The sequence below is a fragment of the Uloborus diversus genome, chromosome 7 (genome assembly GCF_026930045.1).
Source record: "Uloborus diversus isolate 005 chromosome 7, Udiv.v.3.1, whole genome shotgun sequence".
NCBI lineage: Eukaryota > Metazoa > Arthropoda > Arachnida > Araneae > Uloboridae > Uloborus > Uloborus diversus.
The window spans coordinates 101755054-101781409 of record NC_072737.1 but is presented as its reverse complement, the minus strand read 5'-3'; the positions used below and the strand labels follow the sequence as shown (position 1 = coordinate 101781409).

The 26356-nt window shown below is 30.7% G+C and overlaps 2 protein-coding genes across 5 annotated transcripts in view; one reads left to right on the top strand and one right to left on the bottom strand.

The window, feature by feature from the left end:
- The window catches only part of LOC129226818 (A-kinase anchor protein 9-like), a 145660-nt gene extending 142029 nt beyond the window's left edge, over window positions 1-3631 (top strand). The window contains exon 29 of the mRNA XM_054861445.1: window positions 1762-3631. Within this exon, the coding sequence (XP_054717420.1) occupies window positions 1762-1870 (109 nt within the window). The 3' untranslated portion in view covers window positions 1871-3631. The remainder of the gene's footprint in view (window positions 1-1761) is intronic.
- Window positions 3632-3777: 146 nt separating this feature from the next.
- Window positions 3778-26356, bottom strand: part of LOC129226092 (N-lysine methyltransferase KMT5A-A-like) — a 114375-nt gene continuing 91796 nt past the window's right edge. For all 4 annotated transcript variants that reach the window (XM_054860683.1, XM_054860684.1, XM_054860685.1 and 1 more), the window contains exons 3-6: window positions 24654-24723; window positions 23534-23605; window positions 10093-10277; window positions 3778-8676 (exon numbers count right to left, since the gene is read on the bottom strand). In XM_054860683.1, coding sequence (XP_054716658.1) covers window positions 8466-8676; window positions 10093-10277; window positions 23534-23605; window positions 24654-24723 — 538 coding nt within the window. In that variant the 3' untranslated portion in view covers window positions 3778-8465. The remainder of the gene's footprint in view (window positions 8677-10092; window positions 10278-23533; window positions 23606-24653; window positions 24724-26356) is intronic.

Sequence of the window (26356 nt, the reverse complement as noted above, 5' to 3'; positions counted from 1 at the left end):
CTATTTATCAGATTTTTTCGAATTATAGCCTATGTCACTCAGTAAGAAAGTGCCTTTCATATAGTGAAGGATTTTTCAAATAGGTGCAGTGGTTCCGGAGATTACCTCGAACGTATAAACACACAAAAATCCGCCCTCTCTTTATAATAGTACAGATTTTGATCATTTGCTGATGAGTTCCCGAGAGAGAGAGAAAGATTTGTCTTTACTAATAAAGACGTCTAATCGAAAACTAAACCCTTAGATTTGGAAAGTAAAGTAAATCTTATTTATGACATTGAAAGGAATCTAACAGTCAAAAAGAAAGATTCTTCAAAAGCTGTACGAACCAATGAATCCGAATTTGAAACGTATGAAGATGTGCACCTTTCCTGAAGTAGAATCAGCTCTATTAAAGTGTTTCCAGCAGTATCGAAATCAAGACCATGCCATTGCTATAAGTGGATCTTTGCTGCGTGAGAAAGCAACGAATTTTGCTATATTGAACACAGAAAATTTCCACGCCAGTGCTGGATGGCGGGATAAGTTCAAGACCAGACACAACTTGTCTTCAGAACTCTTCACGGAGAAACTACATACTGTGCGAAAAAACCTTTAAGTTCTGTAATTTTGTCTGTTATATGTTCATATTAATTAAAATATTTGATGGTTTTTAATATTAAAATGTTGAAAACCAAAAATAGTGGTAAGTCGAACTTCCGATAAGTCGAAGTTTTTTGTCGTTTCCTTTAGATTCAAGTTATCGCTAATTGACTGTTTATCTTTTCAACTTTAAACCATTGGGTGAAATGCATCTTGCCCAATCTCACAAACAAAAAATTATAGATACGGCTGTGCCAGATCTATAATTTTTTGGAACTAGGGCAAAAACCTTGAACCTGCCGCCCTTGCCCATTTTCGTCAAGGTTTTTTACCCCTATTTTCAAAAAGACACACAGGAGTAGTATTTATTCTCCCCCCCCCCAGCAGTTGCCTCTTGGGGCTACAGTCCCCTGGCTTGCTCCCCCTAGATTCAACACTGGGTACAGGTAACCCCCAAAGAACACAATCTGTTTGTTCTGTGTTCTTTGAAACTGTATTATTCGAGACTTGAACAAATAGGATTCCTTTTCAAGCATACGCGGCTCGTACGAGTGGACAACTCCCCCTTCACTTTTCAGAGCTAAAGATTAATGATTGATTGAAAAAATGATTTTTTACATTGTGAGTTGATTTATTTCACGAAGCTAAAAACTAAAATTGCCAAAAAAAATGAACTTTTCTCATTTTATTTCTTTAAAATGGAAGGAATCTTAAAGTCTGCGGTTGCGATTCATCCCAGTTTTTTATGCCATATTTCACCGGAATGCTAGTATTATATTTATATTATTATTATTTATCAAAAGAATTAATCAAAAACCATGTTGTTTAAAACCATGTAATTCGGAGGAAGGCCCACAGCTTTAAAATTTGTGTTCTTGAAGTACATGTTCTTCCAGAGTTTGTCTAATGTTCCACGATAACCTTATGGGATTCTCAAATGGAGACTACTCAAAAAAAAATTTTTTTTTTTTATTTGAATCTAACAATTAGCTTATTTGAGCTCCTTTAAATGCTAAACAAGTGCATAAACATCAAATCATTTTCACATGACCTTGTCTGTATAATGCTTAATTAAGTTTTTTTTTTTTTTTTTTTTGATAAAAATAGATTACATTTATAGTTGTAGCAGCTCAGTTTTAGCAATGTTTGTAATGCTCATCATATTTTTTAAATTTTCAGTTCAGAGATGAAAATGCAGCAAAATTCTCCTACAAAAAGCCAACTTTCAGAATATGTACATAGGTTGAAATTCTTACAAAAAGAGTTGGGACTTGACAATTTTAGATGATATGGCATTCACTTTGTACATATGAAATTGTGTGCCTATTTTTTTATTTAATACATAATGCCAAAGATTTGTAAATTAAATATATTATGCATTGTTCAGAGTCTTAGAAATTTTTATTTGATTATTTTGTGTACAACTAAAAAATGCTTGTATTTTGGAACAAAAAAATAATCTGGTGATATTTATGTTTTTCCTTTTGTGCCTTATGCTTGAATAATGTGTTTAGTTACTATGCTTTTTTAAACTTCACTGAAACTTGAAAAATCAATACAAATACAAAAATGAAGAACAGCAACAGGCTCTGGGCTCATCTAGGCTGTTCCTAGTCAATTAATTCATTAATCCCAGTGAAGATCAAGAGCCCTCTAAAAAAATAAACTATGAATTACAAATGTATGTGTTCAAAATTGCTTCAGTGCAGTATTTCCAACACTCCTATCTTCTTGTATGTTAATGTGTAAGTTTTTAATTTTGTTTCAAAGGCTTTGAACCCTCATAAAACAAGTGCATTGTATGTATAAAATTGTATTTATATTTTTTCGTGTGTTTTAGATAAGATTTTAAAATTACATTTTTGTACTAGAAAAAAAAAATTAATAAAATTCAGTATTATGTAAATTTTACGTAAAGTGATAAGTTGTAAGTTTTTGCGAAAAACTTTTCTTAAATGATTAATTTTGTTAAGTTCATCAATGATATAATCATTACTAACTTCAAACTACAGTTGGACCTTCTATTTTTTTTTTTTTTTTTTTTTTTTTGAGAGAAAATAAGAATTTCTTTATAAGATATTCTCCAAATATAGCGAAGTACATTCTTCATTTAGTATTTTTTCTCCACATTTCCAAAAATATTTCCCTCTTTTTCCTACATTTATGGTGCTCAATTATTGTGGAGAAACTTGCTTTCTTAAGAATAATAATTCAGTTGCAATCCTCTAAAACTTGCAAATGACGCTGTCATTCTTCGCATTTCCTTAGGGATGTGACATGTTTAAATATTTCGTAACAGTTCAATGTAGATTATAATTTGAAGAAAACTTGCCTAAAAATCTTTTAAAGCACAGGAAAGAGGCATGACTTATTACGAAGAAAAACTTTTTCTGACACATTATTTTCTTACTTTTTTTTTTCAGTAAAAATGAAATGAAAAAATACTGCTTTTAGTTTCAGTTATATGACGAAACTTCTTAATTTTTAAGCAAGAAAATGTTGTATGCAATGTATTTTAACACAAAAAATTTCAATTGAAAGCCACAAATTAGAATTTTTTTTCTTTTATCAAATTGATATGTTTTAAAATGTGTGTTTCAATATTTTATCACATGATGATATTGAAATCCACAAATCAGTATTTTTTCTTTATCAAATTGATATGTTTTAAAATGTGCATTTCAATATTTTAACACATGAGAGTGAGTACATATGCATTTACAATTTGTCTTTACTTAGTTCAAAGGATTATAAATTGTGAATCTTTTTTAAATTGTTGTTTTACTTGTAAAAACTCTTCAACTAAATTTTTCAATTCTATTGTCTAAAGACAAAGACCCAAATGTAACAAAGGTAATTTCAAATTACCTATTGTTTTTTCTCTGTTTTAACACTAATAAAATAGTGTAAATTACAGCATGCTTAAGTTCTTAGGAAGCAAAAAATGTCAATGTTTATTGTTGGCTTTATATAAGTTAAATATAAATTGTAGGGTGGTTAAAAAAAACTTTTTTTTTTAGCTAGAGTCCAGGACACGCCCTATTTTTTTTTTTTTTTTGACTTACTAATAGTATTATGCTGTAAAAGTTTTAGCTTCTTGCTCAAATTTTAAGAGAGTGCTCAATGACCCCTTAATTTAACTTTAGCCGTAGCATAGAAATAGTCACAAATTTAGAAACATTTAATTTCCCTAGCTTTTTTTTTTTGTAAATTATTTTATTGCAATGTCTATGCATATTACTCGTGCATGTTATAATATGTGGCATTGTTTTTTCAGTTCAATGTATTTTTTTAACCCCCCTTCGTCATACTAATGAAGTTTGGGGGAGTGGGTTGAGCACCCTCTTTCAGACGAAATAGGAAGCTAGAATTCTTCCAATATATTACTATTCACAAGTCTAAAAATATTGAGGGGTGTCCTGTTATCTAGGAGAAATTTTTTTTTTTTTACATGTATTTTTGAGCCACCCTAATGAATTAGCAAATAAAATGATGTACCAACTGTGCTCTTACGTAGCTGCTTTGAAACCTTGTTATAAACTAAACCAATTGCTATTGTACATAACTTGATTATCACTGATGTTGATTCTTTCAAATTAAAAAGTTATTTTTTATTCCCTTGTCCTCTTTAATATATGATTTTTTTTAAAAAAAAAGCTTCAATTATTCATTGGATTTACTTAACATTTATAGTAAAATAACTGATAAAAATTTTGAAAAGTTAAAACTTTTTTTTTTTTAAACTTTTTTCTGATTGTTATTACCTTAATCAAATTTGAATGAGTTGATAATAAAATTGCTTATCTTTATTCTTTTCTTCTCTTGCAGAAGCTGAAAGGTTTCTTTAATAAATTTCATTGCAGAATTGTGGACAAACATATGCTTGTCTAAAATGTGTTGTGAAAAGAAAACATATTGTGTCCTCAAAGCAACACTTAGACATTAATCCCAGGAATAACACTAAGATATCCTACTGTTGCTCTGAGGCGACAATATGCCTTCCCACATTTTCTTTTCACTCTTCTAGTATATTTTTTATGTTTTCATAGCTTGTAATTTATAAATTATCAACTTTTTCTTTTGATTTTTAACTTTGAAATAAAATGCATCTTTTAGGTAGTTATATTACAAAATCTACTATTGTTGAAATTTTAAATCAATTAAAACTACCGTAATTTCCTACGTATTATCCGCAGCAGCATATAATCTGCAGATAATATGGTAAAAAAACAAAGTTAATTTAATTTAACACAAAATTTCAGCAACTGAATTAAAAACCTAAAGTAGTAATGTTTAAGCTATAATCAAAATTACTCTAAACAAGTCTCCTTGAAATCCTGATCATAATATGCTAATTACTTAAAGACAAAGGCAAAGTAACCAGTACAAATGGGTAGTGCAAAAGTTGCCTGTAGGATTGTTCATTTTAGGTAGCCTGAATTGCATAAAACCGATTTCCAAACTTTTCTGATTCGTTGCACCCTATTCTGTCTCTGTTACACACCCAGTAGCAAATTTTTTTTTCAGTAGTCTACAATGAACATTAAAAACCCAAATTTAGTATGCAAAGTAGATCAGCATTTGATTAGTTGTTATACTTACTATGAAGCAGCAAAAAGGAAAGCTTGAAAATAAAATGCTAAATTTAAAAATTACGAGTAAAACAAAGACAAAAAAGCTTCAAAATAGAATAGAAGACTGAGGCACCAGTAGCTGCAGGAACAAATTCTTTTGACCTTTTAACAACTAAGGACTCCTGAACAGATTTAAATGCCTTTTGTCTTTTCTTTTTTCACTTAGAACTTGATTTTCCTGCTTTTAAATTTGGGAAATTCGTGCAGAAAGCGAAAAAAAAATCTTTCCAATTAAGAAATAATTTGCAGACCTCCTCAAAAATCTGCAACAGGTGTAGCAATGTTACACTGTTTCAACTTACCATAGTTATACAGTGGCTTCCAAAAGTCTTCGTACACCTACGACTTTCAACGAAATAGGCCCCAAATCATTGGCTAGAATGAATATTTCGGAATAGGTATTTAATTTTAAGATCTATGATCAATTTTTAACAAAAATGCATGAAAAGTTTTTAAAAAATATTAAAACTTAATTTTTTTAAAAATCAAAAACCGAAAAGTGCTGGAAATTTTATCTTACAAAAGTCTTTGTACACTTTATAAAATGTCTATATATTATTAAATAATCTAACTTTTGATTAAGTTGTTAATTAATAGAATATCATACAGTATTCATAACACCTTTTAAATGTCTGGGAATAGATTTCATTCTTTTTCTTTCTTTTTTTACCGTAATTTCTGAGTAAGTGTTCTACCACACTTTGAGTATCACTATTTCTAGCTCTATTTTCGTTTTAAAGCCCTATTTTCGTAATCTAGCCTCCAGATATCTCTAAATACGTTACATTAAGTTACAATCTGGAGATTGAGGGGGTATTTTCTAAACTTAAGGACAATTTTTGAGGCACTAGATGCAAACGTTGAAAACCGTGTGCTTCTTATCGTTATCTTGATAAAAAACAAAGTTGTTTCCAATAACCAAATTTTTGGCTAGGAGTTCAAAATTGGTTTTCAAAATATTTAAAGGAACAGCATGATTCATTATTTCATCAAAAAATTACAAACTACCGAGTACTGATGCTGATTTGCACCCTCACACTAAAACACCTTCACCGTCCTGATTAACTGATCCAACTAAGTTCTTAAGATTAAGTTCGTAACTTTTTCTTCTACTTACAGTTGTACAACAATTTAACCAAAAATGTTGAATTAATTTTTATCTGTAAGTAAGACATGATTCTAAACTGTTTTTAGCTTATTTATCATTAATTTTGGGACGAAAAGCGTAAGCTTTCTGTTTTTCGCACGACCAAGAAAATTTCTGCGGGAAGAGGTCCCATTTAATTCAGCTAATCAAAGAACTTGGCGAACAATTTTAGGTGAAAATTAAATGTAAAATGTTTCATTTAACTCTGCAGAAACTTTTACAGCCCTCAAATGTGTATTTTTCATAAATTTTTTAACTTTAAATCTACAATCACGTTTTGTCAACTTTGCTGGTTGACCTTTTCTTACCTTGCTTTCGGTCCGATTCCTTTCTTTAAAGCATTTTACCAAGCACTTTACTATACAAACAAATAAATTAACTAATTTAGAGACATTTCAAACCAATTTACCACTACTGTGGGAAAAAAAATTCAAATTTAGAATGGCGTTTGCGGTTTTTTACAAATACCAGCCATTTTACAGTAATAAGCAATTTATTAAGGAATAAATAAACAAAAAATTAAAGCCAAATGACTTATAAGGGTCAACACAATGCAAAAATATTAATAAAATGGCATATGATAATTTTAATCATGAATTTATTCGAAAATATTTGAGTGTACGATGACTTTTGTGGCATGTTATTTCTCTGTCTCTTCGTTTTCTGACCCATTTCAAAAAGAAGATCCGTCAATATTTTTAAAAAAACCAATGGGTTATATTTAGAATGACATAGGAATGATGTGAAAAAATATTGGACTTTATATTCGAATTCAGTTTTGAGTTATTTTGATTTTACTAAAAAATTTCAAAGTGTACGAACACTTTTGGGAGCCACTGTACATATAGATTGATACAATGTACGCTTCGCGGCACTCAATTTGGAAAACCAGGCGCAAAAGGCAAATTCAGGCTACATGAAACAATAAACATCCCTACACGCAATGAAGCAGTCTATTGGTGAATCATGCTGTAAATTGACATTAAATACTTTTTGACGTTTAGGAGAAAAAAGCAGATAATGTGCAAGAAATTACAGTATTGTTAAAATTGTATTTCACAAAGCAGAACTTGTCAGAGTATTTTATTAAAATTCACATCCCAGAAGCATCTAACAGTTGATTGTTTTTTGTGGAATATGTGATTGTGTAGTTGCTAGAAGAACTAATTTAATCAAGCAGAGTTTGAAACATTTATGTTGAAATAAAAAGTTAACTTATATGCAATAGAACAGGAAAGAAGTAAGACACACTAAATAGCATTTGATCTATTTCTCAGAAAGGAAACATGTTGCTTGATAGAAAAGGGTAAGCCATTATGGATTATGTGACTTAACTGTAAGGGGGCATAAGAGTTTAACATTCAAATGTCAGCTAAGACAATTTTAAAGCAAGAAGTGGAAGAATGGGATTCTCTTTCTTTCTCGGATATTTAAAGTGAATAATAATTGAGAAAGGAAGGGAAAATAAAGAAAAAATCATTCTAGAGAAAAACATTTAAAAGAGTTTCAACTCACCAATACATGATAAAGCTTAATGAATCATACCATTTTTAATGAATTTAGCATTATAAACATCACAAAACTGACAATTTTCAGGGTTGATGTTTTTCTTAAATAAATTTATGAGTAACTTATTTTTCCTAGTATTCACTTACAGTTTTATTAATACATTAGAAATGCTTAATTCAGTAATAAATGTTACGATTGGCGAGTGCATCATCAGAAACTAAAGGATAACTGTAAAGAATATATTAAACAGGACAGTTTATTTCATGTTATATGCAAATAAGCGGGGACCAAAGAATTTTATTGTCATATTGGGTATATATCAAGTAGAATATATACTTGATAAAGGGGAAAAAAAATAAATAATCTACAATATTTTGATTTATAAAACCCATCATACAGATTTTCTTAAGAAAATGTTGTATAAATATAATCAAGTACCCAAGATTATTTATAATTAGTTTAATAATAAAAAAGTGAGTGTAACATTTTGACTTTTGCATACATTAATATTCAAAAGGAAATGCATTCTAAATGAGATGGTTGAAGTGCATAGCATTAAAAAATGAGTAATAAATACGTGAAATGAGAACATTTTAGGCTGCTAACCATGGATGAAACTGTAGAGACAATTTGCTGCGATCCCCATAGTCATAGCTAAGCTCTTCGCCCGCTCGGACATCTCGACAGGCGAAAAATCCCAAGCGAGGCTGATCTTTGACAAAAATAATACGTGTTTTCAGGTTCCCTCTTTTGCTGTGATTGATGAGACGGCCCAGCCTGTCCGACTCTTCAGTTGCATCAATACTATTAATTAAAATTTCATAATGTAAGTGAAAACAGACTGCTTTAAAGTAAGAGGATTCAGAGAACAACATACAGTAAACTCTTGATTATCCGTGGAATCAGGTGGTACAAGTGCCACGGATAATAAAAATTGCGGATAAACCGCAAAATGAAGGAAATAAAGGTAAAAAATATTCTTCCTCAAAAACATGACTGTATTGATACATATACTTTATATAATGAAAACATTTTTGCAGAGCAGTAAAAATGTTCTGTATTTTTGTAAAACAGAACTTAACATCAATAAAACCAAGGGCATGTACAATGAAGAAAGTGTAAATAATAAATAAACCTATAGTTGTTTTTGTTTTATTTAACTTTACAATTTTTTCGAGAAAAAAATCAGCCATTGTTTTTTGCTTCTTGCTGCGAAAATACATGTTCCTGATTGTTAAATGACTTGGGGATAATTGATAGTCTACTGTATATGCAATAAATATGAATTTAAAGAACAAAGTAAATAAATTTTGAAATTATTGAGAGGTTCTCCTAACACATCCATATTTACAACAAAGTTACGCAGAAAAATGTACATCAAAGCTTTTTGCATAACTAAAGGGGTAAGGTTTTTTGAGAGTTTTTGATTATTAAAATTATATACTTTCATATCTTAAATGTTTCGCGTAGTCGCCATGTTTGGTCATTCGTAAGTTGGAAGCAGACAAGGCAATTTCATTGCCTAAGTTTGCAAAAACAGCATTGGATGCCTATCTCAGTGCAAGCTACTGAAAATAACATAAAAAGGGCCTGAAATAATGTTTTTTTTTTTTTTAATTAGTTATTTTCTGGAAAAGTGAAATTTCATCAGCAAAATTGTATTTTTTGTAAATTTCATTTAAAATTCAGTTTTCTGTCAACTTTTCATTTATTTATTTATCTATTTATTTTGAAGAAAAAAAAAAGTATGTTTATAGCTTTTAAAATGTAATTCTGTAAAGTTCTATTTATTTATTTCTTCATGAATGTAGTAAAAACTCCTCTCCCATTTTGTACTTCAAAACTCGACGACAGTGGTGGGCACCAAGTTTTTTGGGTCTGTTGGCCACTGGCCACTTAGAAATTTCCTGAATCTTGACCTTTACCCAACCAATAAAGGGGTTTCCAATATTTTCTGGATTTGTTCTTTGAAAAAAGGGCTCAGGGGAGAACTGGGTATTAAATTCAAGTCAAAAAAATACTACTATCCCTTGAATAAAACAAGCATATCTGTTTGTACCAGGAGGGTTTTTATCATTTTTTTTCTACCATTGGGGGGGGGGGACATGCAAACCCTACTACTGACATCATTAAACATAATGTGACCAACCTCCTTATTAACTAGTCAACCTTAAAAACAGTTTTTTGAGTGACATTCAAGGGCTGAATTATAACTCTTACCAATAGCATTTGTTTAGTTTAAAATAATACATGTAGCATCCGACATTTTTCTCTGCATAAAGCATTTCTCGCCTTTTGGCTTCTCGGTAATCTATCAATTCTCCGTGATACTCCATCACAAACTGACCACACATTAAAGCTCTGGTTGTTATAATGCCACGGCCTTTATCAGGAAAGTGTTTCACCTGCAAGAAAGCAAAATTAATCACATTAACTATTTTAATTGATGAAGTAGAAATTTTATATAACAAGTACAATTTGTGGTGCATGATGAACAGGTGTACTATTTTTCATACGTCCAGATTTAGGACAGTAATACAATGTTTTATACCATTGAATATACAGTAAAATCCCGCCACAACGAACTTCAAGGGACCGCAAATTCTGTTCGTTGTAACGAGAATTTCATTGTAATGGAATTCAAATAATATAATGTCAGTTAAATCGGGACTGCAAATGTATTTCATTGAAACGGAAATTTCGTTGCATTGTTATTTGTTTAACAGAATTTCACTGTATACCAAAATAAACAAATCTATCTAGTACTCAATTTACTAGAATTTATTCCTTTTGTCTAAATTTTTCAAACCTCCAAAAATAAGGTGACAATATTTCAGAGAGTGCTAATACATAACTCTGGCTCCCCCCTCTACTTGCAAGTTTTCATTTCAAAAAAGGAGGTGGGGGTGTACAAAATCAGCATAAAACCATCAGGGGCATAGCCAGACCTGCCAATTTGGCAACCACTCCAATAGAAACCACTCCTTGTTATATGTAAATACAGTCAAACCTTCTTTAACACGAAATCGACGGAGACGCCAAAATATTTCGCATTAACTGATTTCCACATTTACCAGATTTTGTGTGAGAATTTTTTTTTTTTTTTTTTTTTTGCAACTTAGAAAATATCGGAACCAAAGTAGGTTTGCACAAAAATGTACACTAGGTTAAAATTTAATTGCTCCCACCATCTTATCTTGTTCCAATGGACGAAAGAACAGCCTGTGCAGAATTTCCCTTCAATCGGACAATTTTTAGGGGTGCCTCAAATGCCTTGAAGTTCAGTCAGTCCTAGAAATCTAGTAAACATTTTTAAAAAGTTGCATTTTTCTTTAACATCAGAACAATTTCTAGAGAATAAATACATTTTATTAGGACTAATAATTTGTATAGAATCAAAACGTAGTAAAATAAACCAATGTTGAACATTTTTTTTTCACAAGTGAGGATTTAGTATCAGTAGGGCAGTTTTTACAGTCTTCAGCAACGATGTGTGAAACAATTTTTTTTTCTTCACTTTCATCTTCTGTGAGAATATTATTGTGTTCCTGAATTAATATTACACCTCTTTCTACAGCATCATTCACAAAAATTGTTTTGTCAGGTTTTTTTTATTCCTCTTATAATATACAAATTCATCCTTCCAGGTTGAAGCCTTTGTTAAGGAAATCGGAACTGATAGAAAATCGGGTAAAGAAATATTAGTAACAGGTATTACAAAATTTTTATCAGCTTCTAGTATAATTTGCATCATTCTCTCAACCGTATTCAAAAAATTGCCTCCCTATAGCCAGGGCTAAGGCAGAAATACATGAAATACACAGCCAGCTCAGTCAATTCCAGCCGAGGACTGCAGTTTCGTGCTTATTAGCACTCATCAGCCCGGCATAGGAGTAACTGAGCTGGATATGGAAAATCTCTTAAAGAAATATAGAGTGCCAAACAAAGTGGTAACTAATACAGAATTAGCACTGACCAGCCTTTTCCACTTCCAGCTCAGTCACTCCTATGCCGGGCTGATGAGTGCTAATAAGCACAAAACTGCAGTCCTCGGCTGGAATTGATTGAGCTGGCGGTGTATTTCATATATGTCTTAACTGTAGTTGGAATAATATCATCTAATAAGAAAAGAGCATAGTTTTATGAGCCAAATTTAAGCTATGATTTGAAACATTTTTGAGAGTAACTTTACTGATTTCTGGATCAATATCCTGATAACTGATCAGTTGCCGCATGAATAGAAAATACGGATAGGGAGCTTTAACAGCTTCCGGGGAGAGAAAGCAGGTTTGAACATAGACTCGAGCACAAGAAAAATACATAATGTTCTTAAAGCATTCCTAACCCTTTTAGATAATTGAAATTGACCCTAAAGTAGTTAAATCTTGACATCTACCTAGCACTCGATGATCATCACGCTGTTGTTTCTGAATAGAAAGGTGTTGGTGAAGATATCCAAGCAATGGTTGAGAATATATCATCAAGTATTTTCATCGTTATCAGATATATATCTTTTTTGTCAAATTTTGTCCTTTCTATAATATAGGACATTTTTTGAAAAAAATATAGGATACATTATGGGAAAATATAGGATTTATAGGACACCAAAAAATTGATTAAATTTTGCATACACATCATAAAACAAAGTTACCTTTTAGTGCCACGGATGAAAAAATATGTACACAAAAATTTTTAGACCTTATTGATTCTTTATTGTCAGAATATAAAAATTTAAATTTCTCACAGAAAAAAAATAAATATAAAGGATAAATAATATTATGGGAAATAATTTATTTCAATTAAAAATCAAAATGATTCAGCAACAAATTATATAGAACTGCTTGACTCTTTCTGAGCAGCCTTTAAATTTTTTATTAACAGCAAATATTACGGTTTGCCCAGCCTCAATGTCAACCATGCATTTACATTCAAGTCCTAATTTTTAATTTTGTATCCCCCTCATCCATCATTGCCTGAGCAGAATTAATGCTTTACTTAAATCCTTTCAGTTTACCTCAAGAAGATTTTCAACATCATTCGATTTAAGTTTTATAATTTTCCTTCTGCTTATTTCTTCCAGATTTTTTTTTCTTTCTGTTCCTTATATTTCAAGTGGGCTGCTTTGCACAACTGCATCATTTTTAAAATTACATCAACATTTTTCACAGTGTTTTACCGAGTCTTTTATCACGCTGAGAGCAACAATTGTGTCTAAACTCGTGTATGGTTTGTCAATTCTCACTAGTCACAATTTTTTTGTTAAGCCTGGATTTGGAACTTTGGCCATGAGAGAAAGTCAGGACAGCCTTAACAAGTTTGGTCAAATTAGGGTAGTGCAGCTTTTCAACCTTCAGGTTAAAGATGAAATTCCAATACTTGTTGAGGGGGTTATCTGCAACATTCTTAGGAATATCTTTGTCATTGATCTACATTTGAGTGTATCCCCAAAAAGAACGAAAATTGTTTTTTCAAGTCGTACACCCTCTTATGTTTTTTCCTTTTATGTCAAAATAACTGTAAAAATTCAAATAATTTTAACAACGTCAACTCATGCCGACTTGCGTCTGAAATTGTGAACCAGCACTTAAGTACTAGGCTGAATCGATACATTTTTTTGAGGGAAATTCGAAATTTCATGTTGATAAAACGTTGCCCCTATAGCCCCATATGTACCACAAAAACATTTATAGAAACTAAAAAATATTAAAGTATACAGCAGGAGGCCTTTTTTCAAAAATTTGATTTTTTTCTATAAAATTTTTAAAAATATAATGCATAAATTTATATTAAAAATCTATTTTAAAAATTATTAGCGAACACATATTTAAATCAACATTTGCAAATGAATAACAAAGAAATAATTATTTAAAATGAAAACTTTAACAGAAACATGAAAAAACCCATATGTTTGTGTACTCTGTGGGAGACGTAAATATTGCACGAGACCAAAATCTTCTACTTAATGCTAATTACCTACTTTTTTGTTTATATTTTTCAGCTTTATAATTTCCGAAAATTTACCAATGTTTTTTTTTTTAAATATATAGAAAAAAAATACTGTTTTGAAGAAAGTTAACTTTTAGACTAAGTGCAGGATACTTTAATATTTTTTAATTTGAAGAAATGTTTTTGGGGTACATTTGGGGCTATCAGGGCAATGTTTTCTCAACACGAAATTTCAAATCTTTTATTAGATCTAACTCAAGTAAATTTTCACCAGTTTTTCCTTTAAGAGCTTCTTTTTTGATGAAGAAGAGCATAACTTTCCATGAAAGGTCGCATAATTCATTATGCATAAGGTGTAGACATCATCTGGGGTACCAAAAATAAAAGATATTTTTTGGAAATGTAGGATTTATAAGAAATATAAGACGACTTTGATTCCTGCTTGCACCATCAAGGGGCCTTACGCGGCCGGATAGTCCGCTTACCTTTAAACCAGCTACTGGGACTATAATATTATCTCATGTCAAACTGATTTCATCTTATCTGATAAATTATTAAATGATTGATAATTTGTGGGACCAAATAAGCATTTCATGTAAAGCAATATTAGCCCAGTAAATTTAGGCCAAAAATAGGGTCGATGCGCCACAAATTTATAATTAACTGAATTTTTCAGGATTAGTTCCTGAACATGTGTAGAAGAAATGCTGAAAAGTCCCCTAAGTTTCCATGTGAGCTTCTATTCGAAATAGCGGATCAAAAATGGCCGCTTAGCAGCACTTTTTGTTTTTCTTATAAGGTCAAAAATGAAAATTTTTCAGTTCTGAAAAACAGTAGGCTCTAGAAGTAAGATTGTTTCAATGCAAAACTTAAAATAACCAATAAAAATTTTCTAACGTTTGTTTTTGACATCAAAAACTGAAATTTCTGTGTTCTATGTAACATGAAGCAGAACACATAAGCTACTAAAATAAATATTTTTAAAAAATTTTTGAGGTATTTTTTTTTTAAATATTTTCCCTCATACATCAGTCAATAGTTATTATTTTTCAGTTTAAAAAAAAAATGCTATGTATGTTTGAATTGGTGCTTGTGTTTTACCGACGTTTCCCCATAAAAAATTATAAATATATATGATTTGCAAATTTTGTTTTTTGTCTGAAATGCAAAATTTTCGGTGTGAAAATTCAATGCTGATCTGTTTAGCTGTTTGAAACTACCATGAATCGTAAAGTGGCTCCAAATTCCTTTTGTAATATTAAATGAATTTAAAAAGAAAAAAAAATCACTGTAATTAATAGAAATTCGTCAAAAATCGTTCAAAACTTTTTTTCTTTTTATTAAAAAGATCATTGTTATCTCAATTTTTTTTTTTTTTTTTTTTTTTTTTACATTTTAGGTTGCAAATAGTTACTCAAAAATGTGTTTTTTTTTTTTTTTTTTAAATGTTTCCATATTATGTGACAATGGAAAAAATGTAGGTGAAAGATCACTACCTTCAACTTTAGGAAGTTCTTTTGGGGAAGTTAAACTTCAGAAGGAAAAGGCAGTTATTACTAAGAAATGATTGTTCTGTTGAGTCTTCCACAGTTTGTGACCAGGATGCTGCTGTTTTTAAATCAAACCATAATTTACGAGATATCTCAAATATAAATTAGCCCCTCAACTACCCTCGCTTTTTGGTTGGGTTTCTCTGGGAAAGGATAAAAACGCAAACGTGGCAGCTATTATTGAATTAGTAGAGCCTTTTGTTAAGCCAAACACCACCAATCTCTTTATCCATTAAAGATGAAGGATTTCTTATGCACGGATTGGCATGTGAAGAATCACACATATAATAAAAAAACATATTCCTCAAATACTTCAGGTGTCTTCAGAAAAAACTTCTTTTATGTGAAGCAGCGGTTTTTAATAGATACGCTGATGCATTACCAACTACCATTGGGAAGAAACAAGTGTGATGTCGAAAATGTCTCAGACTACTGCTTTTTAAAGAAAATGTAGTGGGAACGACTTTATAGACTAACTTTTTGCGGAATTCTGAGAACAAATCAAAATTAGTTCAAATTATAATGGAATACTTTCGATTAGGAGGAATGGCTGCTGTACAAGTGGATAGGGAAGCCAATGTATTAATTTGCTCAATTGCGATAACAACATGCCAGAATAGCTCCAGACCAGTCGCAGTAATAGGTACAGATACAGGTCTGCTCTCGATTCTAAGTGAAAGAGGTATGTCTGGAACATCTCTGTATTTTTACCTTCAAACCAATTTAATACAGAGAAAAATGTTACAATATATTAAAAGTACAAGAAGCCTTCTGTCCCTTGAAGAATTCTCTTCTTTTGCTCCATACAGCCACAGGATGTGACTCCGACTCCATGTCAGCTATATTCAGAAAGAGTAAATCTTGAGCTTTTAAGTTGCTAAAGGAAAATCTTAAACTGCCTTCTCTGATCTCACAGCTCAGTAGTTTTCAGCTTGATCCATCCAGAAAAGGTCACCCAGATGGTAGAAGTGTTGCTGAAACATCTTTTTGGTGGGAGTAACACTTAATTCTCCAGGCATCTTACGATGCAACCAACTGCTATAATAATTAAGTAAACAAAACTCCATCTTCAAAATTTAAAACTTGGCAACACTTCCACCCACAAGTGCAGTTTTTTCACAGCATCCATTTTGTGTTTATCCAATCGTACAACAGTCGCTTAAGAAAAACATGAATTCAATTAAATGGGGATGTGTTATGAAAGGAGGTGGACCGTTCACAACCCTTGCTCACTTCCCGAAGCTTACACAGGAATTCTTCATTTAATGTTTTGTGATTACAAATTAACAGTAATCAAGGCCGTATCCAGAAATTTTTTTCGGGAGGGGCCCGGATTAGCATATTGCCCTAACACACACTCACTCATATAGTATATATAGACAAAACAAACGCATAAAAATGTTAACATAGAAGACTTTTCGTCTCGATTTTTAATGATTCCACTGTTTGGACGTTTTTATTTTAATTTCTTATTATTTTTCTTAGTCACTTTGTAGTGGTAAGGATAACAGGAGAGTGTCCCTTTAAGTCTGATGTAGAACATCCATAATTTCAGGGGGTCCAGGGGTTTTCCCCCGAAAAATTTTCAGAAAAAAAATCTGTATTTTGAGGCCTTATATTAGGTTATTGAGACGACAAAAATATGAAAAAAAACTAGGCACACAAAATCTTTTAAATTCTTTTGCAAATCAAGATCAAACAAAATAAAAATTGCTTGCTCGACAAATCATGGAACTTAATGGACAGAGAGGAAAAACGAGAGAGGAGAAAAGAGAAGCACTTCGTCATCTGCTCATATCGCCTTTTAGTGAAGTTTGTTTTTGATCAGTTCCCCTGTCCCCATTTTTTTTTTTTTTTTCATTAAATGCCCTACAGTATGAAAATTGTACAAAATAGTTTAAAAGAAATGCTGTAGACATTCAGAAAATAAGAACTAAAGAGTAATATTCTGGCCATTTGGACAGTTCATACTTTATTTTCTTGATAAGATACAAAATTGAAGAACTTTTCAAAGAATTTCAAAAACTTAAATAATTTTCAAAGACTATCAAACAGTTGAAATTATTTTAAGCTCTTTATTTACACTTTTCAAAAATTGATTGCACAGTCTTACAAAATGATTATAACTTTGTAAGACACACCCGTTTTAAGTTAAAAATAAATGCAACGAAATATTTCTCGAAACAAACTTTTTTTTTTCAATCACAAGTAGTGCAGAAAATGAAAAAGAGTAGAGTAAGTGTATTTTTTTTTCTTATACTAAAGGTATTAACAGTATGCAGTAGAAGTAAGAAAAAAAAAAGCAATAACAAAAGAGCTTCCATGATACTGAATTCGGCATTAAATAAATGCAAGACAAGAAACATATCAGTCACAAAAATGATCTTGAAAATTATGCTACAAAAACGCGAGAGTCGTGATTTTTGCATTTTTTACTCAGGATGTATCAAGGAGCTGAATTTGGCACATCTTGGTAACAAGATACTCGCCTAATCGGAAACTAGGGGCCCAGCCTTTGGGGAGTCCCCGGCTCGAAATCAGTACAGTGCAAGTTTTATAAGAGCTTTAGGGGGAGGAGGGCAGGGTCGTGCACAGAGGGGAGAAGGGACACCTGTTGGCCCGGGCCCGAGCTTAAATGGGGCCCAATATTTTTAAACCTAGGGTTGAAAATATGGGTAAACAATATGGAGAGGGCCCAAAAAAAGCATTCGTGACAGCCCCAAAATTTCTGTGCCCCTAGAGGAGGAAGTGCACAGAAGTCTACCGAACTGACGAAGGGCCTGCTTTAACCCTGGACTGCCCTGAATTGAATTGGGAAAAAGAGCAGGAAGTCCGAATTAAAAGTCTAAATTTCAAGTGTGCCTTGCAGCTACTTTTTCTGTATTTCTGCAAAATATTATAAATTTTGAATAGTTGCAAAATTAAGAATAAAAAAAAACTTTGTTATTTTCCTTTTCTGACATTAGGAATTCAAAAAAAAAACCTTCTTCTGTTTTACGGTACAAAACATTTCGGGTTTCGGGGGGGGGGGGGGGGCCCAGGCCCGTCAGGCCCCCCCTCTGGATACGGCCCTGACAGTAATTATGTGAGACTGTGAACTAGATGCCAATGAAAACACAGACCTTTAATGTTCCAAGTTTTGCATGCATTGTTTAGGTGAAACATGTAAAAATTCAACTTCTGCGCACAGTTTCGAAGATGAGGATGATGATATTGAATGTTGATGTTTTTTTTTCTCTAGATTTTTACTGATATTACTATCTTCTCTTTATGTATTTTGCATGCTTTTCAATAAGATATTATATGTCAGTTTTTAAAGTACTAAATAAATGATATTCTGCATTTTTTTTTTTTTTTTTTTTTGAAAATTCATTTAAAGTCACTATTTTTCTCTAATTATATTCTCATTCCAAAGCTAGAAATAGCAATATTTCTTTCAGAAATGGAATAAAATCTACTTGATTATTCAATTAATGCAATATATCAATCATTTTTCAGTTCATATTTTAAAAAGAATACCATAAAAAATTCTTTATTTTAGCAGCTTTTTCGTTCTGCTGCATATTATGTAGAAAATAGAAATTTTAGCTTTTGATGTCAAAACAATTGTTTGAACTTTTTTATTGGTTAATTTAGAGTATATATTGAAACAGTATTACTTTTAGAGCATACAGTTTTTTTTAGAACTGAATTTTTTTTATTTTTGACCGAGTAATGGGTCATTCTCACAAAAAGGTGACTTTTACAGTCCCTTAGTAATAAATAATAAAAACTTCAGTATATTCCTTAATATTTTTTTCATGTGTTTTAGTTAAGTTTTGAACTAATTAATTTTATGCATGACAATTAAATAAATTTAATATTTCAGTTTTATTTTTTAATAAATGTTGCTTTAAAATCCCCTCCGTGGACGTCCCTAAGTCTGTGAGACAAAGCAATTTGTAATTGGTCTCACTCTGTTTAAATTGGTTTTAAATATCTTTGATTGTATTAACTAGCTAAGAGTTCTAAGATGTTTAAACTTTGTTCCTAAGATTGAAGTCTCCCTCCGTGGACACTTAAAATAACTTAATAAATACATAATAGAGGGCAGCAAAAGTCAAGTCCATAATAGGAAAATGGTAGGATACTTAGTCATTTTGTTTTCTAGTGGTCAACTTTAGTTCTCTTGCACACGTGTTGGATTGTTGTGTCTAAATCTGGTTTGGCAAAGTTCTTAGTGTATTCTCCGTGGTCATCATACAAAAGGTAAAATAAAACTGTTTTGTATTTGAAACATCATTTTTAGATAGCAAAAGTAGTATATTTGATTAAAAAAAAAGCATTCCATTTTTTTAACTTTAAAATCAAAACTCTGAAAAATTCTAAAGCTTACTTTTGTCTCCTCCCTGAACTTCCCCTCCGTGGACGTGGCATGTCCACGGAGGAGATGACATGGTCCACGGAAAATACAAAGCCTTAGAAAAAATCATAATAAATTTCAGTTTGCTGAACAAAATATAGGACAATTTTGTTTTGCATTTTTTATAGAAAAGAAATTAAATTCGACTCTTAAAGAAGTTCATTTTGTCAGTTTTTCTTTTAAATGATTTCTGTAATGTTTTATATATACTATATATATATATATATATATATATATATATTCTTTTAGTAGTAGAAAAAAATGGCAAAACCAAAAAGTAAAAAGAAGTCAGACGTTCAAATCCAAAAGAGGAGGGAACAAAAGAAATTTAGCATGAGACGTGCTAGACAGAAATTAAAAAAAAATCCTCTTATGTTTGAAGAAAGTAAGAAAAAAGAGAGAGAACGTTACTACTACAGAAAGGCTAGAGAAAAAATTAAATGCGTTCAAGAAATGAATGAACGTGAAAAAAGAAAAATAAGAAAACTTTGGAAAGAAAAAGCAAGGAAATATCGTAAACAAAGAAAGTTGGAAGGAACTGAAGAATTAATTATAGATACACCTCCAAGCACCTCTTCTCAATTGGATAATAGTAACAGTGCCAAGGAAAACAAGAATTCTGGAATTTTGAGAGGGAAAAAAACAAGAAGAAAAAACCGTTATAAACTAAAGAAGAAGATAGAGGAATTAGAAGAAAACAAAAAATTAAATACTAGACTTGAAAAATATAAAAAAAAGATTCAGCAGATCTAAGAAAAGTGAAGAATAGAAAAAGCAAATCCAGTGTGTTTAGAAAATTATTGTTTGCTGAAGCTATTGGCAGACAAATACAAACTAACTTTAAAAGCCAAAAATCTCACAAAGTGAAAAAGACAATGCTAGAAGTTCTGTCTGGTAAAATTATGAAAAAGTATCGACTACTCAATAAGGTAAAAAAAATAACCTCAATCAAAATGCTTAGCAATTATGGTAGTAAAACTTACAAAACTGTGTCAAAAAGAGATTTCACAGAAGAAACACAGCTAAATGTTCAGAAATTTCTAGAATCTGACAAAGCAAGTCGCTTGTGCCCAGGGAAAAAAGAAACAATTACAAGAAGAAAAGAAAAAAAACAGAAGCGTTAATTAAATGATACTATGTATAATTTGCATAAAATGTTTATAAAGGAATGCCCACAACATCAAACTCTTAGTTATCAAACCTTTTGACCACTCCGACCTTTTTGGATCTTATTTCCAAAAGTTTCCGATCGGGAGACATGTTTATGCAAAGTTCACGAAAACATAAAGCTTTTAATAGTAAAACTACATAGGCTTGTTATTATAAATGAAAAAAATATATCTCAAGTTCTTAAAGCAACATCTTGTGATCCTCAGAGAGAACTTTGCCTAAATCGTAAATGTGATGCCTGCAAATTAAAAGAAATGAAAATAAATGACTTGCAAGATGAACCTGTGCTACTTCCCAAATAGATTAATAAAAAAGTTACTATGAAGATTAAAGGTGAAACAAAAATTTGCCATAGAACCATGAAAGTGGATATTGAGAGTACAAAAAAAGAATGTGAAATTATTTTTTTCTGATATCATCAAATTTTTTAATCATACATCTAACATTGTACACCAATACCAAATGATTTCAGATATAAAAACAAATTTGAAAAGGAATGAAATCCTAATGCATATTGATTTTTCCGAAAATTACATATGTAAGTTTCACAGAGAAATTCAATCAGCCCACTTTGGTGGTTCAAAGCCACAGGTAACTATACATACTTGTGTTGTATATTGTCATAAAGATATTAAAGAAAGTCCAATTTCATATGGAACAACCAGTGCATGTAATATGCATGATGCATCAGCTGTTACTGCTCATTTGCTTTCACTCAAAGATAATTTAAAGTCTCTTATACCTGATTTTAAAAAAAATCATTTTCTCATTGATGGTCACAGTGCTCAGTACAAAAACAAAACAATGTTTCAGTTAATAGGTGGATATTTATCCTTTCAGTTTATTGTGGAGGAAATTCACTGGCACTATAGTGAAAGCTCTCACGGAAAAGGTGCTCCAGCTGGAGTTGAAGAAGCAATAAAAAGAACAGCTGACAATTCAGTTGCCCAGAAAACAGATATCCCAGACTGAAACTTTAGTTTCGGTACTTCAAAAAAACTGTAAGAATGTAATAATAAAAAATGTTGAAGAAAGTTTTATAAGTGATGTAGATAAACAAATTCCAAAGCGTACTTCACCGTTTCCAGGAACAATGAAAATTCATGAATTTGTATTTAAAAAAGGCCAAATAAATATGGAAACAAGATACCTCACCTGTCTAAGTTATGGTGATCAATGTAAACATTACCATTTGGGATTAATTCATCGAGAAAGGATAAGAAGCAAACCAAAAATCGATTATGTTGTTGTACAGCAGGGATGCACAACCTATAACCTGCGGGCCAGAAGAGCCCCGCGAAGCTTGTTAAATCGGCCTTTGGCAAGTTCTTCAAAAAAAAGAAAATGAAATTTTTTTTTTGAATTAAAAAAAAAATCTTTTGATTTATTAAGTTTTTTTTTTATTCACCAATGAAACTAAGAACATGCTTTCGATATTTTCTTTTCCAACTAAATTAGGTTGCACTTTATTGATTTTGTTACAAATGCTAAAATGTTGATTTTTTTTCAATAAAATAGAATATTCATAAAGAGCGAGGTCCTGAATCTTTATTTCAAAAGCCTCCACATTTTAATTTTTTAATGTTAAGTAAGAGTCACATAATAGTTCATATAGCTTTAAAACGCATGTTTACTTTCATAACAACCTTTATTGACACTTTCTTACATAAAAAATATCCTCCGTTGACTATTGTATCCCCTCCGTGGACGAGGTGGGATTTAAAATATTTGAAATCTTTTTAAAAATAAAATAGAAAACTTAACCACTACTATAGGGACATAACTTATAAACAAACAAAACCATTTATGCAATTTTTATTATTTTTTTACTTAGTTTTGTTAAAAGAATTTTTTTGGCCTATTTGTACCTTTTCTGTGAGAATGACCCTTATAAGGGAAAAAACAGTACTAGGCGGCCATCTTTGAACTGCTATTTTGGATAGAAGCTCACATGGGATCTTAGGGGACTTTTTAGGATTTACTCATGCTATGAGGAACTAATTCTGAAAATATTTCTTAATTATAAATTTGTGGTGCAAAAATTCCTAAATTTACTGGACTATGTTTCACGTTCAGCAATTTAATGTTAATGAGGATTCACTGTATATAATATGATACATGTACATGTGCACAAAACATAGGTTTTAGGAATGATGTACATTTTTTTTAAAAATACATAGACTTAAAATAAAAATAATTTTACACATAATACATATGAGGCAGTGAGAAGCAAAGTGATGTAAGTGGCAAAATTAAAAATTTGGAGATAACCAGTTCAAATGGTATGTAAACCTCTCCTCTGTCTTGGGGCATGAGATGGTACTAGTAGCCCTGGTAGTTGATGCTATACAGCATGATTTAGAAAAAAAATCAATGAAAGCCTACCTAGGATGTTATCTTGAGTAAACACGTTTTACTCAAAACTTGAAAATGTCCACTTACATCCCTTTTCTTCTCACTGCCTCATATGTGAATTTTAAGAAAGAGAGCATACAATATACGAAATTTTAAAACTTTATGTTGTAACATTTTACATGCCACTCTTTAGAAAACAGATAAATATTTTGAGTCTTATTTTCAACATAAAAAATACCTGAAAACCATTTTTTCTTTCACCATCCACACCGGATAAAATTGTTTCTTCTATGAGTTTTTGGTTTTCTTTCTATAAAAATAGTAAATATATTCAAAATATTGAAAGTGAACAGAAAAATAAATGTCTTGTCAGATATTATTTATTAACATTTTTATTATTTATTCACATTTTTTTTTTTTTTTTTTTTTTTTTTTTTGAGGGAGAACAAATATTGGTTTGTACAATTTACTGCTTTTTCTCTTTTTGATAGTATACATGGTTTGCTTGCTTTTTCAAAAAGTCTTTGAAAACTGCCAAATAAAAAAGTTTGATTTTCAAGTGCTTGAAAAACTTTAATATGTATCCTTAGTGCTTGAATTTTTAGATATATTTTTAAAAAGGTCTATTAAAAAAACTCATCAAAAATTTATTTGGTGTCATTTTTGGCTACATGTCTCTGATTTTATTATGCTTCAAAAATTTGATTATTTCGGGAAACTTAAAAAAATAAAGAAATACAGCGTCAAATTTAGGCCACTGAAGAAATTGAATAGTATAAGATTTGCACTTGATTGAATTTCACAATTAAAAACTCATCTTTAAAAAATCCCTTTTTTGGAAACTTGCTAACATTGAGCTTGTGTTTCAGTGTTTGCATTTCAATCCTTTTGCATCTTGTAAATCTTTCAATTATTTTAAAATTTGGAAGTTATTTTAAAACATGCTACCTTCAAACTACCTATTTTAGTTTATATTAAATTCACTTATTTTTAAAAGTTGATTTATGTTATTATCTGACTGTATATAACTGACCACAGCAATCAGCGCCATTGTTTGCTAAATCTGCAGCTTCAAACAGTGGTACTCTCCAATGGCATAGATAGCACATACAAGATGACATCTGCCTTCAGCTTGGTCATATCTTATTCTAGGCTGACGAGTACATAACAAAGGCAAAACTTCCCACCGTCAGTCATAATCCAGGTGTCAGTAAATTGCATGTAGTTCTGGATTAGCATTTGCTTAAGCGTGGTAACTTATTGCTTATCAGCAACAATATGTTCACCTAAAATATGTTATTTCAAGGTAATGATTCATTGCTAGTGTCATACAATTTAAAAATGAGTAAATTTTGTACCTTTACAACATAAACAGCCTTTCTATTGCTTCTTCTAATAGGAAAATAATCTGTTACTCTGAATTGTTTTCTAAAAAATATTAAAAAAACATACATAAAAAACAAGATATCAATATTTTTTACTTTTTTCAAAGTGAAACAAATTTTTAATCACACACAAAATATTTGTTTTGTGCTTTCATCTTCTGTACAAGAAAAGTAATGAAATTAATATGCTTTTTTCTATTAAAGTATTATCTTTTAAGCATAAACAAACAAACAAAAAAAAACAGCAGACTATTTAGGAAGAACTTTATTGATAAATCTCTTTACTAAATTATTTGCATAGAGAAATAAAAAAAAAAAGATTTTTTTAACAAGTCATTATTTCAGTGCATGATTAAAATTGTGCTTTGAACACACACATCTTTTGAAGAAATACTGAGATAAAGTTTAGGATCAGCGATTCTCAACCAGTGGTCATTCGGACCGGCACTGGTCCACAGGGATTTTCACTCCGCCGCATAAAAATTTTTTCCATACTCAACAGAAAGAAAAGAAAACACGATAATAATCATAATTTTTTATACGTTATCAATAACCTGAATTTTGTGATTCATTTTCGTAGTTTTCTATGATCTTTCAGTAATGTTTATTAAAACAATAATTACAGTAATTACTTACATGCATTTGGTTTTCTTGGCGGCCTGGACGATCTCATGTCCCGTGATCTTATTCTAATCATTGAAATATTTTCATTACTTTAACACCAAATAAAATTTAATTTATAGATTTATTTATTTCAATTATTGTTATTATTATTATCGTGTAAACAAGACAAAAAAAACCTGAGTCGTTTGCAAAACATTTTCACAACTGTTTGACGGTCCCCAAGCGATAGCCTTTTTTTCTTTTTTTTTTGCAGAGTATAAAAAAAAGAAAATTAATAATTTGATTAATTTAAATTCAAAAGCTCTTGCGGATCCGAGGGTCAAAAAAGGTGGAGAAACGCTGGTCTAGATCATAGTAGTTTTTAGAAGTTTCATAGTCTCTTTTAACAAAGATCACTTGTTAGTGAAAATACACGTGAGTAATCAGAAGCTTTGCTGACTATCTTAATAGGAAAATTTTTATCAATTAATTTGTGGAATACTTATTGTTTAACTAACTTTATTTTTGAGATGCTTAGAATCACATATTGCCGAATGAATTTATCTATACATAAACAATCTGACTTTTTTTATCTGTATTCACCGAGACCAAAGACAATTAGAAGAATAGATAATCCGGGTCATATGGATAATAAGCAAAACAAGTCCTTGAAATTGTTTACACATTAAAAAACAACCAAAAATTTTTCAAAAACAAGTCAGTTGAAACAACTGACTCACAAAATTTTACAATATCTTTTTAAAAGTTATGAAAATGGGGAGAAAAAAAATCTTCATAAAGGGAAATAAACTATTAAACAAATTTTTTAAAGATTTCAGAAATTCTTAGAAAACATTTAGAAATAAATAAACTCTGAAAACTTAAAATTTAAAAAAAAAAAGGAATGATGGAGAAATTGTAATATCAAAAATCATTAAAATCATTGTAATTAATCACTTTCCAATTATCTTCTTCCACAAAATCAACACTTGGCAGTTTGCAACAAGCTGAAGAAATATATGAAGATGAGGTAGTTAATAGAGATGAGTTTGGGCTCATTTTTGGAAGCCCGA